The following is a 15,263-nucleotide window of genomic DNA, read 5'->3' as shown; positions in this document are numbered from 1 at the left end:
AACTGGGCCACTTTACTCTGGATGGTGTGAAGTATCTTGAGTGTTGTTGAACTGCACTCATCCAGGGAAGTTGTGAATAGTCCATCTCACTCCTGATTTATGCTTGTAAACCCAAGCCCAATTATATTTTCCAGGTCTTGATGTTTTGGACATGGACTGCTTCAGTATCTGAGAAGTCGCGCATGGTGCTGAACATTGTGCAATCAACAGTGAACAACCTATTTTCGACTTTCGATGGAAGGACGGGTATTGATAAAGCAGCTGAATATGGTTAGGACTCGGAACCTATCCGGAGGAACTACTGAAGAGATGTCCTGGTGCTGAGCTGATTGATTTTAACAATTACAATCACCTACTTGTGTGCTAGATATGACTCTAACTCCAGGTGGGTTTTCCCTCAGTTCCCATTGCCTGTCAGTTTACTAGGGCTCATTGATGTCACACTCAGTCAACTGCAGCCTCGATATCAAATACAGTCACTCCCACTTCACCTCTGGAGTTTAGAAGTGGTGGATGTCCAAAGAAAAACTTGGGGGTCAGTGTTTATGGATTGTTAAAATATCAAGAACAAGCAGAGAAAATAAACGAAAAGGCTCACAGAAGGCTGACCTTTATATCCAGGGCAAAGGTAAAATATTGCAACTGCTATAAACCTAACATAAACACAAAGACTGCTGGAGAAACTCAAAAGGTCTGGCAGAATCTGGGATGAGAGAAACATAGTTAATCTAGTACACACTGGACTTGAAATGTTAACTCTATTTTCTCTCTCCCCAGATGCTGTCAGACCTGCTGAGTTTCTCCAGCATTCTCTGCCCTTTTTATATATATCTAGGATATGGAACACAAGAAGTGCATAAAGTGAGTAGTAACAAGATAAATCCACAGTTGGATTTCACCCTGGAGTAAAGGGCACAGATCTGACCACCATTCCTTAGGAAGTATACATATATCTTGATGAGTATGTAGCACAGATTAGGTCATTCCATATGTGTTCCTTACCATCCTTCAACTCAGATTTTACTAGTATTATAGTGGGATTTCAGTAGTTACATTACATGAAGAGATTAAAAAAAATTGTATTCTTTGCAATTGAGAATCTTCAGGATTTGGAGATGCCGGTGTTGGACTGGGGTGTACAAAGTTAAAAATCACACAACACCAGGTTATAGTCCAACAGGTTTATTTGGAAGCACACTAGCTTTCAGAGCGATGCTCCTTCATCAGGTGTTAATTTAATCAAAGTATGGTCAGATATCCATGTCCAATCCTCACTCAAGGCCAAGTACCAGAGGTCTGTGACTGTTGCATAAATGTTTAAAATAATGGGAGGGTTAGGCCAAATAATTATTGGTCAGTTCAGTCTGAATTTGATGGGCAAACCATTGAAATTGATTCTTAGAGTCAGGATAAACTGTCATGTTAAAGGCATAGATTAATCAGGAATAGGTGGTATGGTTTCATTAAGGGAGGGTCATGTCCCACTAACAACTGAATTTTGAGGGAAGTAACAGACGATTTTTGAGGGTATTGTAGTGGACATTGTCTACTTGGATTTTAGTGAGGCATTTGACTGGTCAGAAAAATAGAAGGTCAAGTGATTCAGGGGAATGTAATGAGTTAGTCAACGACAGAAAACAAAGGCTAAAGGTTGATGGATGTTTTGCAAATAGAAAGCAGCTCTGAGTGGTATTCCACAAGGCTCAGTGTTGGGTTTCCTGGCTGTTTATTGTGCAATATATTAATGACTTGCATTTAAATATTGGATGCAAATTGGAAATTTGCAGCTTTTCTGCATATACAGAAATTTGTTGTATAAATGCCAGTCAAAAGGATAACTTTGACTCCAGAATGATATCTGGTGGAAAAGTGGCAAATGGAATTCAATACACACAAGTGAGAAGTAAACAAAACCTAGAATTATACAACAAATGAGAGCAAATTGTAAGAGGTTGCAGACGTGAAAGACCTTGGAATGCATGTCTGAAAGTGGCAGGATTGGCAGACAAGATGGTAAGGAACACATATGGAATGCTTTCAAGTTCCTTGCCACTCTCCCCTACATCAAAGACGTCTCAGAAATGACTACCAGACTACTCAGACCTCTTGGCATCATCATAGCTCACAAACCCACCCATACACTAAAATAGCACCTAATGAACTTGAAAGACCCTATACAGATAACAAAATTAATGTCTTTTACAAAATACCTTGCAAGAGCTGCAACAAACACTACATTGGACAAACAGGCAGAAAACTAGCCACCAGGATACATGAACATCAACTAGCCACAAAACGACATGACCCTCTCTCACTAGTATCCTTACATACAGATGAGGAAGGACACCACTTCGACTGGGACAACACATCCGTCCTAGGACAAGGCAAACAGAGACATGCACGAGAATTCCTACAAGCATGGCATTCCAACTGGAACTCAATCAACAAACACATTGACTTGGATCCCATTTCACCCCCTGAGAAAGAAACTGGAAATTACGTCATCATTGAAAATGACATCACCAATCCAAAGAAACCTAAACACACAAATAGAAAGCCAGACATACCACCAGCACTTCATTCAGAGGCTCACTGATGATGTTATCTAGTATGGTGATGAAACATCTGAAAATGAACCTTCCAGATCAGCAAGCAAACCTACATCCAAATTACTTTATTTCGATGTCCAAAATTATGAGGGGCGTAGATAGAGCAGACAAGAATGACCTGCTTCCATGGGGGCACATATATAATACGATTTGTGAAAGGGTTAGAGGAGACAGGAAGAAAAACCTTTCCACAGCAGGTGCAGGGTCTGGAAGTCATTTCTCGGTTTGGTGATGAAGGTAGAAACCCTCAATTCATTTATGAAGAACCTGAACCAGAAGGGTTCTAACCTGCAAGGTCATAGACACGGTAAAGAAGGTAGGATTTGAAGACAGAGTCTTTTTTCAGATAGCACACACATGCTGAGCTGAATGGTTCTTTCTGTGTTGTAATGTGTCCATGGCTCTTTATTTTCTGAAATTGACAGCCTAAAACTCACAGCCAGATCTTTCAAGCACTAAGTTTGGAAAAACCTTCTATGCAAAAGGTTAAAGAAGTCTGAAACTCCCTTCTGAAAACTATAGACTGCTCACTCTATTTCAAAGTGTAATCAAAGCTCAAGTGTTAATTTTAGACCTGAGATGGATGGGTTTACATTGCACAAAGGTACATAGAGTTAGTTGTGTAGTAGCTATGATGTTACTGAATGGGGGGGACAAGATTGAAGAACTATATGTCCCATTTCTGTATTTATATCCTGACTGCTTCAGTTCCACATTAGGACGCAGCTGGTCTCAATTCTAACATCCAGCAGACCACAAATCAGATTGGAAATCTAGTGAACCTGCATCTCACCATTTCATCGGCACAGTCCTTCTTGCAACTTCCCAGGTCAACATTTATCACAACAGAAGATTACCTCATTCACCCCGCCACTTTTAGACTGTGTACAAATTCCACCAACGTATGCTGCTCCACTCTGGCTGCTTTTAAACATAGTTCCCCTTAAAATAAAGAAAACAGTATTTAATTTCAGATGTATTTCAAAAGATATACCAAACACATAACAACTTTACATTGCTGGTGCCGTTACTTTTACAAGTATGATTCCTTTCAAGGACACACAAAATGTGGTGAACACACAGCAGATCCATAAATGGAACCACTGACAATTCCATGCGGCTGTATTGTAGCTCAACCAGAGTATGATTTGTTTATGTTCTTCATGAATGCAACTTGTATACACATATTTTGTATTCAGTATATAATAAACCTCTTTTGTCTGATACAATTCCTGTCTGTGTCATTTAACAGTTCATTAATCTTTTCCATTACAAATCCTCATGTCCAAATGGATTATATTTTATACTCAGTATGTGAGACTTGTATTGTTGAAACCTCATCAAGTGCCTGAACTTCCAAATGATGGCGCAGTAATTGATATTGGTGTTGTTAGAGGTGTCACTCTGTGTGACTTACAAGAGTTGGTGGTTTCTCACTAGAACCACTGTACAGGTTCTCCCAAACCCCTGTACTAATCCCAGGAATTTGGTAAATCTATGATATCTAAAATATAGAAAACTGCAAATTCAATGAAACAAACCTTAGGTAATTTATGTAAATGATCATTTGATCCATTTTGAGTATAGTCAAAAAAAAGACTTTGACAAAACGTTAAATAAAAACCAAAAGAACTGCAGAGGCTGTAAATCAGGACCAAAAACAGAAGTTGCTGGAAAAGCTCAGCAGGTCTGGCAGCATCTGTGGACAGAAATCAGAGTTAACATGTGGTTCAGTGACCTTTCCTCAGGTCTGGGTTCTGAGGAAAGGTCACCAAACCTGAAATGTTAACTCTGATTTCTCTTCACACATGCTGCAAGACCAGCTGAGATTTTTCAGCAACCTATGATTCCGTTTTTGACAAAATGTTTTTTTCTTTCAGAAGTTTCAGAATTTTTGGAGTTGAAGTATAAGTCAAAAAGTGATTTTAATGTTTTCTGAGAAATACATCCATTGAATTTCCATTAAGATGTGATGCTGGAGAATACAAGAAGAATTGTTTGGATCTGCCTGCACATCTGCACTTTGGCCACTGGATGGTAGTGTGGAGCAGCACTGAGACTCTGCCATAATAGGTTATATTCTGCCAAACTGTGAAGGATGTGTAGTTCGTAATTAGAGTCATAGAGATGTACAGCATGGAAACAGACCATTCGGTCCAACCCGTCCATGCCGACCAGATATCCGAAACCAATCTAGTCCCACCTGCCAGCACCCGGCCCATATCCCTCCAAACCCTTCCTATTCATATACCCATCCAAATGCCTCTTAAATGTTGCAATTGTACCAGCCTCCACATCCTCTGGCAGCTCATTCCATACACGTACCACACTCTGCATGAAAAAGTTGCCCCTTAGGTCTCTTTTATATCTTTCCCCTCTCACCCTAAACCTATGCCCTCTAGTTCTGGATTCCCCAACCCCAGGGAAAAGACTTTGTCTATTTACCCTATCCATGCCCCTCAAAACTTTGTAAACCTCTATAAGGTCACCCTTATGATGCTCCAGGGACAACAGCCCCAGCCTGTTCAGTCTCTCCCTATAGTTCAAATCCTCCAATCCTGGCAACATCCTTGGAAATCTTTTCTGAACCCTTTCAAGTTTCACAACATCTTTCCAATAGGAAGGAGACCAAAATTGCATACAATATTCCAATAGTGGCCTAACCAATGTCTTGTACAGCTGAAACATGACCTCCCAACTCCTGTACTCAATACTCTGACCAATAAAGGAAAGCATACCAAATGACTTCTTCACTATCTAAAGAAGTCCACTTCTTCAGACTCCACTTTCAAGGAGCTATGAACCTGCACTCAAAGGTCTCTTTGTTCAGCAACACTCCCTAGAACCTTACCATTAAGTGTATATGTCCTGCTAAGATTTGCTTTCCCAAAATGCAGCACCTCTCATTTATCTGAATTAAACTCCATCTGTCAAGAACCTGTTGTAATCTGAGGTAACCCTCTTCGCTATCACACCTCCAATTTTGGTGTCATCTGCAAACTGTATCTCTTCTGCTCACATCCAAATCATTTATGTAAATGACAACAAGTAGAGCACCCAGCACCGATCCTTGTGGCACTCCAGTGGTCACAGGCCTCCAGTCTGAAAAACTACTCTCCACTACCACCCTCTGTCTTCTACCTTTGAGCCAGTTCTGTACCCAAATGGCTTGTTCTCCCTGTATTCCGTGAGTTCTAACCTTGCTAATCAGTCTCCCATGGGGAACCTTGTTGAACACCTTACTGAAATCCATATGGATCACATCTACTGCTCTGCCCTCATCAATCCTCGTTGTTACTCCCTCAAAAAAACTCAGTCAAGTTTGTGAGACATGATTTCCCACGCATAAAGCCATGTTGACTATCCCTAATCAGCCCTTGCCTTTCCAAATACATGTACATCCTGTCCCTCAGGATTCCCTCCAACAACTTGCCCACCACAGAGGTCAGGCTCACTGGTCTATAGTTCTCTGGCTTGTCCTTACTGCCCTTCTTAAACAGTGGCACCACCTTTGCCAACCTCTAGTCTTCCGGCACCTCACCTGTGACTATCGATGATACAAATATCTCAGCAAGAGGCCCAGCAATCACTTCTCTAGCTTCCCACAGAGTTCTCAGATACACCTGATCAGATCCTGGGGATTTATCTACCTTTAACCGTTTCAAGACATCCAGCACTTCCTCCTCTGTAATCTGGGCATTTTGCAAGATGTCACCATCTATTTCCCTACAGTCTATATCTTCCATATCCTTTTCCACAGTAAATACTGATGCAAAATACTCGTTTAGTATCTCCCCCATTTTCTGTTTCTCCACACAAAGACCGCCTTGCTGATCTTTGAGGGGCCCTATTCTCTCCCTTGTTACCCTTTAGTCCTTAACATAGTTGTAAAAATCCTTTGGATTCTCCTTAATTCTATTTGCCAAAGCTATCTCATGTCCCCGTTTTGCCCTCCTGATTTCCCTCTTAAGTATACTCATACTGCCTTTATACTCTTCTGAGGATTCGCTTGACCTACCTTGTCTATACCTTACATATGCTTCCTTCTTTTTCTTAACCAAACCCTCAATTTCTTTAGTCATCCAGCATTCCCTATATCTACCAGCCTTCCCTTTCACCCTGACAGGAATATACTTTCTCTGGATTCTTGTTATCTCATTCCTGAAGACTTTCCATTTTCCAGCCGTCCCTTTACCTGCGAACACCTGCCTCCAATCAGCTTTCGAAAGTTCTTGCCTAATACCGTCAAAATTGGCCTTTCTCCAATTTATAACTCCAACCTTTAGATCGGTCTATCCTTTTCCATCACTATTTGAAATGTAATAGAATCATGGTCGCTGGCCCCAAAGTGCTCTCCCACTGACACCACAGTCACCTGCCCTGCCTTATTTCCCAATAGTAGGTCATGTTTTACACCTTCTCTAGTAGGTACATCCACATACGGAATTAGAAAGTTTTCTTATACACACGTAACAAATTCCTCTCCATCTAAACCTTTAACACTATGGCAGTCCCAGCCGATGTCTGGAAAGTTAAAATCCCCTACCATAACCACCCTATTATTCTTACAGATAACTGAGATCTCCTTACAAATTTGTTTCTCAATTTCCCTCTGACTATTGGGGGGGTCTATAATACAATCCTAATAAGGTTATCATTCCTTTCTTATTTCTCAGTTCCACCCAAATAACATCCCTGGATGTATTTCTGGGAATATCCTCCCTCAGCACAGCAGTAATGCTATCCCTTATCAAAAATGCCACTCCCCCTCCTCTCTTGCCTCCCTTTCTATCCTTGGTGTAGCATTTGTATCCCAGAACATTAAGCTGCCAGTCCTGCCCATTCCTGAGCCATGTTTCTGTAATTGCTATAATATCCCGGTCCCATGTTCCTGACCATGCCCTGAGTTCATCTGCCTTCCCTGTTAGGCACCTTCATTTAAATAAATGCAGTTTAATTTATTAGTCCTACCTTGTCCCTGCCTGCCCTGACTGTTTGACTCGCTTCTGTTCTCAGCTGTACCCGTCTCAGTTCGATCTCTTTCCTCACTATCTCCCTGGTTCCACCCCCCGACCTTACTAGCTTAAATCTTCCCGAGCAGCTCCAGCAAATTTCCCTTCCAGTACACTAGTCCCCTTTCAATTTAGGTGCAATCCGTCCTTCTTGTACAGGTCACTTCTACCCCAAAAGAGATTCCAATGATCCAAAAATGTGAATCCTTCTCCCATTCACCAGCTTCTCAGCCATACATTCATCTGCTCTATCCTCCTATTCCTGCCCTCACTAGCTCGTAGCACCGGGAATAATCCAGATATTACTACTCTTGAGGGCTTCTTTTTTAAATTCCTGCTTAACTCTCCATAATCTCCCTTCGGACTATCAACCTTTTCCATTCCTATGTGGACAATGACCTCTTGTTGGCCCCTCTCCCCCTTAAGAACATTCTGCACCCTCTCTGAGACATCCTTTATCCTGGCACCTGGGAAGCAACACACCATTCTGATTTTTCGCTGCTGGCCACAGAAACGTCTGTCTATACCTTGGAGTAGAGAATAGAACATAGAACATGGAACAATACAGCGCAGAACAGGCCCTTCGGCTCTTGATGTTGCACCGACCTATGAACTATTCTCATTTCATCCCCCTACACTATCCCAATATCATCCATGTGCTTAGCAAAGGATTGTTTTAATCTCCCCAATGTGGCTGAGTTGACTACCGTAGCAGATAGGGCATTCCACACCCTTACCACTCTCTGGTTAAAGAACTTGCCTCTGACATCTGTCTTAAATCTATCACCCCTCAATTTGTAGTTATGCCCTCACATACAAGCTGACGTCATCATCCTAGGAAAAAGTATTTCACGGTCTACCCTATCTAATCCTCTGATCTTATATGTCTCTATCAAATCACCCCTTAGCCTTCTTCTTTCCAAGTCTCTCAGCCTTTCCTCATAAGACCTTTCCTCCAGACCAGGCAACATCCTGGTAAATCTCCTCTGCACCTTTTCCAGTGCTTCCACATCCTTTCTGTAACGGGGCGACCAGAATTGTACACAATATTCCAAGTGTGGCCTCAGCAGCGTTTTGTATAGTTGCAGCATGATATTGCGGTTCCGGAACTCAATCCCTCTATCAATGAAACCTAACACACCGTATGCCTTCTTAACAGCAGTATTAACCTGGATGGCAACTTTCAGGGATCTATGTACATAGACTCCAAGATCCCTCTGCACATACACACTACCAAGAATCTTTCCATTGACCCAATACTCTGCCTTCCTGTTATTCCTCCCAAAGTGCATCACCTCACATTTAGCTACATTGAACTCCATTTGCCACCTCTCAGCCCAATTCTGCAGTTTATCCAAGTCCCCCTGCAACCTGTAACATTCTTCCAAACTGTCCACTACTCTACCGACTTTAGTGTTGTCTGCAAATTTACTAATCCATCCAAACAGCAGTGATCCCAAAACAGATCCTTGTGGCACACCACTAGTAACCGGACTCCAGACTGAATATTTTCCATCAACCACCACTCGCTGCCTTCTTTCAGAAGTTTCTAAACTGTCAGTTTCTAAACTGCTATGTCACCCTCAATCCCATGCCTCTGCATTTTCTCCAACAGTCTACCATGTGGAACCTTATCAAAGGCTTTACTGAAGTCCAAGTATACCACGTCAACTGCCTGACCTTCATCTACATGTTTGGTCACCTTCTCAAAAAACTCAATCACCTTTGAGAGACACGACCTACCCTTGACGAAACCATGTTGATTATCTGAAATCAAATTGTTGCTTGCTAGATGATTATAAAATCCCCTAGCACAATTGATCTCTTGGAAGCCAACGTCCCCCTTGTTGCATTAGAGTCAGTCTCAATACCACAAAACTTGGCTGTTCATGCTACGTTCCCCTGAGAATCCATCCTTCCCCTACAGTTTCCAAAACAGCATACTTGTTTGAAATGGGTATAGCCACAAAAGACTCCTGCTCTAGCTGCCTACCTCTCTTACCTTTCCTGGAGTTAACCCATCTATGTGACTGTATCTGAGACTTTCCCCCATTCCTATAACTGCCATCCATCACATACTGTTGTTGATGCAAATTCTTCATTGCTTCTAACTGTCTCTCTTACCGATCCATTTGATCTGATAAGGTTCGCAACCAACAGCATTTTTGGCAGATAAAATCCATAGTAACCCTTAAACTCTATTTAAACTCCCACAGCTGACAAGAAGCACATTTCACTTTACTGAAGGCCATTTTTGCTTCTTCACAATATACAGACCCAGAAAATAACACTGTCTTATTCCTCTACAAACACTGCCCCAGGTTAAATTAATAGTTATGGCTTATATTTTAAGTTTAATAAAGAGACATATCTCCAAAAACATATAATCAAGAAAGAACCCACTCTGCTTACTCCTCCAGACTTTCTGTAGGTCACACTTAAAACAACAATACATTTATCTAATTCTGTGCTGTGAACTTCACCCAACAGCTCCTCCAAGGTCAGTTGTGAATTTCACTGTTTGTTAATTTTCCCAGACGCACTCCGATGTCCAATAATCCATGAATTCAAATAGCAAAGGCAGTGTCAGTTTCTTTCTTTCTCTCTCTCCTGGGCTGACCTCACCCTGTGCTTCCTTTGTCTGTTCTTCTCCCTTTTAAAACTGCTGTTGTTTTGACTTTTTTTCCCCAAAGTTCCAAAACAATGCAACAGCATATAAAACAGGAATTGCTGCTCCTGGAATTCGAGGAAATCACCTCCAACACCTAAAATACCTTAAAAAAGGAGCAGCTGTTGCAGCCAGAAATTTTTCCCATCCTCCATCTTGGATTACCCAGAATCATTTGTAGAAGGCAAATTTTTTTTAACCCCATCAAGTTTTATCCATTTTTTCTAACAGGAGACAGTTTGCACCCAAGTACAGTTTTTGTAAAGCCTTTCTCGATCTCATTCAAAAGGTATTCATTACTCAAGATGAAAATGACTCTTCTTCATAGACCACCATACATGGTCTAATTTGATTCAGGCACTTGATGAGGTTTCAACAAAACAAGCCTCATATACCGAGTATTAAATATAATCCATGCAGACATAAAGATTTATAATGGAAAAGATTAATAAACTGTTAAATAGCATAGACAGGAATTGTATCAAACAGAAGAGGTTTATCATATAATGATGTTAGGGGTAGGTTCTTCACTCAGCGAGTCGTAAGTTCATGGAATGCCCTGCCAGTAGCAGTGGTGGACTCTCCCTCTTTATGGGTATTTAAGCGGGCATTGGATAGGTATATGGAGGATAGTGGGTTAGTGTAGGTTAGGTGGGCTTTGATCGGCGCAACATCGAGGGCCGAAGGGCCTGTACTGCGCTGTATTCTTCTATGTTCTATGTTCTATTTTCTATGTTCTATGTTCTATGAAATTATGTGTATACAAGTTGCATTTTATGCATCGTTTGTTGATGACACTCAGAATCATTCTCTGCCATCTGCAGTACCTGAAATTCTGCCAGCTAACTCTTCTTAAGCCAATATTCTCCTGATCTCATTCCATTATGATTCAAGCTATCCCCGGTGTGCCAGTTTCTATCAACCTTAACACTGAAACCATCCCTGTATCGTCATCTTGCCTCTAGTGCCTTCTCACTCACTGGAAACTGCCTGCCACCAGTCCTTCCCCTCACTGGAAGCTTACTCTCACCAAAACTTTTCACTGGGCTTAAGTTTGTGTCCTCTATTCAGAAGACTTCCCTAGTTCTCCACCTGACTGAGACAAAACCTGGGACCCACCAGGATAGCTAGGTAAAGTGAAAAGAAAGCTATACTGCCTGCCATACAGGAGTTCACTGATATCTGCCACCTTTGATCCTCAAGAGTTTCCCTCACTTGTTTCCCTTCTCTTTCATCTCATTTCCCTCCTAAAGCACCCTTTTCTTCCCCCTTCCCTTACCATTTTGCTTTTTCCACTTCCATTCCTCTTTATCCTTCTCCCTATCCACTATCTCTTTTCCACCCCCCTTTTCTTGTCTCATTTAGAATGTGCCAGTTTCCCCAATGAGATAGTTTCCGTCATTCTTTACCCATTTTGTCAAAACCTCTCCTTCAGTTTAAGGATTAGAACCTTAAGGATTAGAACCGACCACTCTACAATTAAGCTACTATATATGAAATAGCAAACTGATATTTTAGTTACCCGCTGCTCAGTACACTCTGTGTACACTCTGTGAAAGCTGCCTCTTTCACAGTCAAATGCATCAGTTTATGAATAAAACAGCAATGAAATCACCAGTTTGCACCTAATTTAAGGGCTGGCATCTTTAAATCTTTTGAGCATCTGACTGCAGTTGTCATATGAAAGCCTTTCAGATAGACTGTCTCTTTCTTTAGTAACGCTGCCAGTTTGAAGCCTGGCATTATCACAGATGAAAAAAAGAACATTCTTTCCAATGATTACTCATGTTGTTGTGTTATACTTCACGGAAGTCAACAATGGTTTTGCTTATGATCCCAACAACGATTTTGCTGTTAAGGAGAAAAAAAATGCAATTGTTAATAATCTGAAATAGTGAGCATTCATAGCAAGACTATGTATTGTGGTCTATGAAGAAGAGTCATTTTCACCTTGAGTGATGAAGACCTTTGAAGGTAATACAGTTAATGACAAATAGATAGCAGAGTGGGTTAGAATAGCACTGTCACAGAAAGAAACTGATTTCAGATCCAACCCAGACTTCTACACGGAAGTATTTGTCCTTTAAAGCATGTTATGAAACGATTTTCAATCTTAATCTAGTTTCTGTTGCTTCACCCATCAGATGCAAACTCCTCTAAGATGCGAAAAGAACAATTTTATTCAACAAGCTTAAAATATTGATCATTGTGAGAAATGGAGTGACAGAGTAGCAATATTGTAATGAGATATATTGTAGTTTTAGGGTAGAGAAAACCCTCATTCATTGGAAAACTGTTGCAAGAATGCTTCATGCTGACATAGTGCCATAGTTGAACCTGCTCCAATCTAATAAATCTGGTAAAAAGCATTTTAACTCCCTCTTGGAGTGTATTTCTATTTGAATTCTTGCTAACCTTAATAGAAGGAAGTAGTGGAGGAAGAAACTGAAGGAGAGGTTTTGACAAAATGGGTGAAGAATGATGGAAACTATCTCATTGGGGAAACTGGCACATTCTAAATGAGACAAGAAAAGGGGGGGTGGAAAAGAGATAGTGGATAGGGAAAAGGATAAAGAGGAATGGAAGTGGAAAAAGCAAAATGGTAAGGGAAGGGGGAAGAAAAGGGTGCTTTAGGAGGGAAATGAGATGAAAGAGAAGGGAAACAAGTGAGGGAAACTCTTGAGGATCAAAGGTGGCAGATATCAGTGAACTCCTGTATGGCAAGCAGTATAGCTGATTCTGTTTCATTGAAATGATTTGCCTTTAGAAACTAAACATGGTTGTCAACTTTACTGATGCAATCTAAACAGGGCCACGAAAAGGATAGATGTAACTACAAGCTTTACTGAAGAATATCGATAGGTAGATAAAGAGTAGATTAAGTTTCACATACAGAGGAACCACAATTATCCAAATATTGATTATCCAAATTTCAAGGTCCCACAAAAATGTTACATCAAAGAGGTAAGTGTATTTGATTTACCTATGCTGAAGGACATGTGAAAACGCTGGCAAAAACAAAGAAACACAAGCAGCTCAAGCATCAGCAACTGGATATTTTTAAGGTAAGGGTTGTCACACAGCCCTTTATAAAAGTAAGTGTTTCACAGAACTGTATTTCCCTCACTTTACTGGGCCGTTCATTAAAAAAAATGGCCGAGAACATAAACACATGAATGAGGCAGAGCTTCTGTCTTCCTATCATGGGACTGTGTTCCTGGAAACTGACAAATGCTCTTGTGATCACAGAAGCTGTTCAGGACCTTGTTTAATGCTGGGATTTGATATACAGTATTTATGTGATGGTAAGACCTTCACATTCCAACCTGTAATTTGCAGACTGCAAGGATTAGTTTGTTTAAGTGGCAGACTCATTAAAATTATAGATTTGAACAAATTCTCCGGTGCAGCACAGCGTTAGATCAGTATGGTTTCCCTTGTTTAAGGTAAAGTCGATTATCCAAACAATTGATTATCCCAATGAAATAGTGCCCACCCATCTCATTCAGATAATCGAGGTTCCTCTGCATATGTACAAACAAACACACAAACAAGGAATGACAGTAGGCCACTCTGCCCATTGACCCTGCTCCATCATTCAATAAGATCACGGTTGATCTGCTTTCGTCCTCAACTCTACATTTCTGCCTTTCTCCGATAATCTTTCATCCCCTTGTCAATCAGGAATCTGTCTACCTCTACATTAAAAATATTTTAAAATTATGCATCCATTGCCTTTTGAGGAAGGGAATTCCAAAGACTCTCAATCCTCTGAGAGAAATTTTTTTTAATCTCTGTTTTAAATAGCAGCCCCCTCAATTTTAAACTATGATGACTAGTTTGAGATTCTCCCACAAGAGGAAACATCCTTTCAACATCTACCCAGTCAAGTCCCCTCAGGATCTTACATGTTTCAATTAAGTCATCTCTGACTCTTCTAAACTCTAGAGGATACAGACCGAGCATATCTAACTGTATTCTCATTAAGAACCAGCATAAGCATATGATGAAAATAATTGAATTTGCAAAGGGAAAATACAGAATGATAGCTAAGTTATCATTTTCCAAATCTGGACCATTTGATGCGTAACTTAAAAAGCAGACCACATTACATAAAGGTACAGTACAAAATCGTCAGGATCATCATCTTGTTAATTGTTGATACTTTGTGCTGTGATCAGCTCTTGTTTCAAGTACAATGTCACATTAAAGTAAAGCAGTATTGCATAATCCTGAGATTTATCTTTCATTATATTCAAGAAATAATGAATACTTGGAATAATATACCACATGGGGAAGAAGAGGCGAGATCTATGGGATTTTGACAAATCATCTCACTAATTCATAACAGCAGAGCTGATTGGGTTCAGCAGTCTTATTAGTATTAATATCCCCTTGAAGGGTTGTTTTATTTAATGAGTAGGGAGCCTAATTAGTTACCAATTAAAAAAACAGTTCTAACTTGAACCATAAACCAAGTTTCCAAAAGCTTGGGTATTAATTTGGAGGTTATTTATCTATCAGGCTGTACTTAGGATACCAATATCTTCCTCAGAGTATCACACTTTAACAATGTCAGTTTATCACAGAAACCCATATGGGACTCAACAATAATAATATCTCTTTCCTATTGATGCAGAGGTTTTTTTCATTAAGTATTGAGAAAGCAAGATGAACAGTCAACTTAATATTTAAAATGAAAGAAGTATTTGAAAGGAAATGATGTAGGAAGGGAGTAAAGAGAGAAACCTTATTTTGGAAAATATATAACACTGCAAGGAACAGAAATATCCTTGCGGATCTTAGCAGTCTTTATGAAATCTAACAATGGACTGAATTTTACTTTTCTCAGTATGTATGAGTTCTGTTGAGTTTTTGGAATGATTTTCACTGACAGGCTTATTGCAGCAAGAATTTTTTGCTGCATCTTAACAAATACGCCTCATTAACTTGCGACACCACCCTATGGCATCC

At 40.4% G+C, this 15,263-nt stretch overlaps 1 protein-coding gene across 6 annotated transcripts in view; it reads right to left on the bottom strand.

Annotated features, from left to right (window-relative positions):
* adam22 (ADAM metallopeptidase domain 22) overlaps window positions 1–15,263 on the bottom strand; it is a 391,455-nt gene that overhangs the window by 156,093 nt on the left and 220,099 nt on the right. For all 6 annotated transcript variants that reach the window (XM_072575862.1, XM_072575864.1, XM_072575865.1 and 3 more), the window contains exon 12: window positions 3,467–3,551. In XM_072575862.1, the coding sequence (XP_072431963.1) occupies window positions 3,467–3,551 (85 nt within the window). The remainder of the gene's footprint in view (window positions 1–3,466; window positions 3,552–15,263) is intronic.

This window comes from Chiloscyllium punctatum, chromosome 8, assembly GCF_047496795.1.
Source record: "Chiloscyllium punctatum isolate Juve2018m chromosome 8, sChiPun1.3, whole genome shotgun sequence".
NCBI classification, from domain to species: Eukaryota; Metazoa; Chordata; class Chondrichthyes; order Orectolobiformes; family Hemiscylliidae; genus Chiloscyllium; species Chiloscyllium punctatum.
Note: the sequence above shows the minus strand (reverse complement) of the source record. Positions and strands in the feature narration are given on the sequence as shown.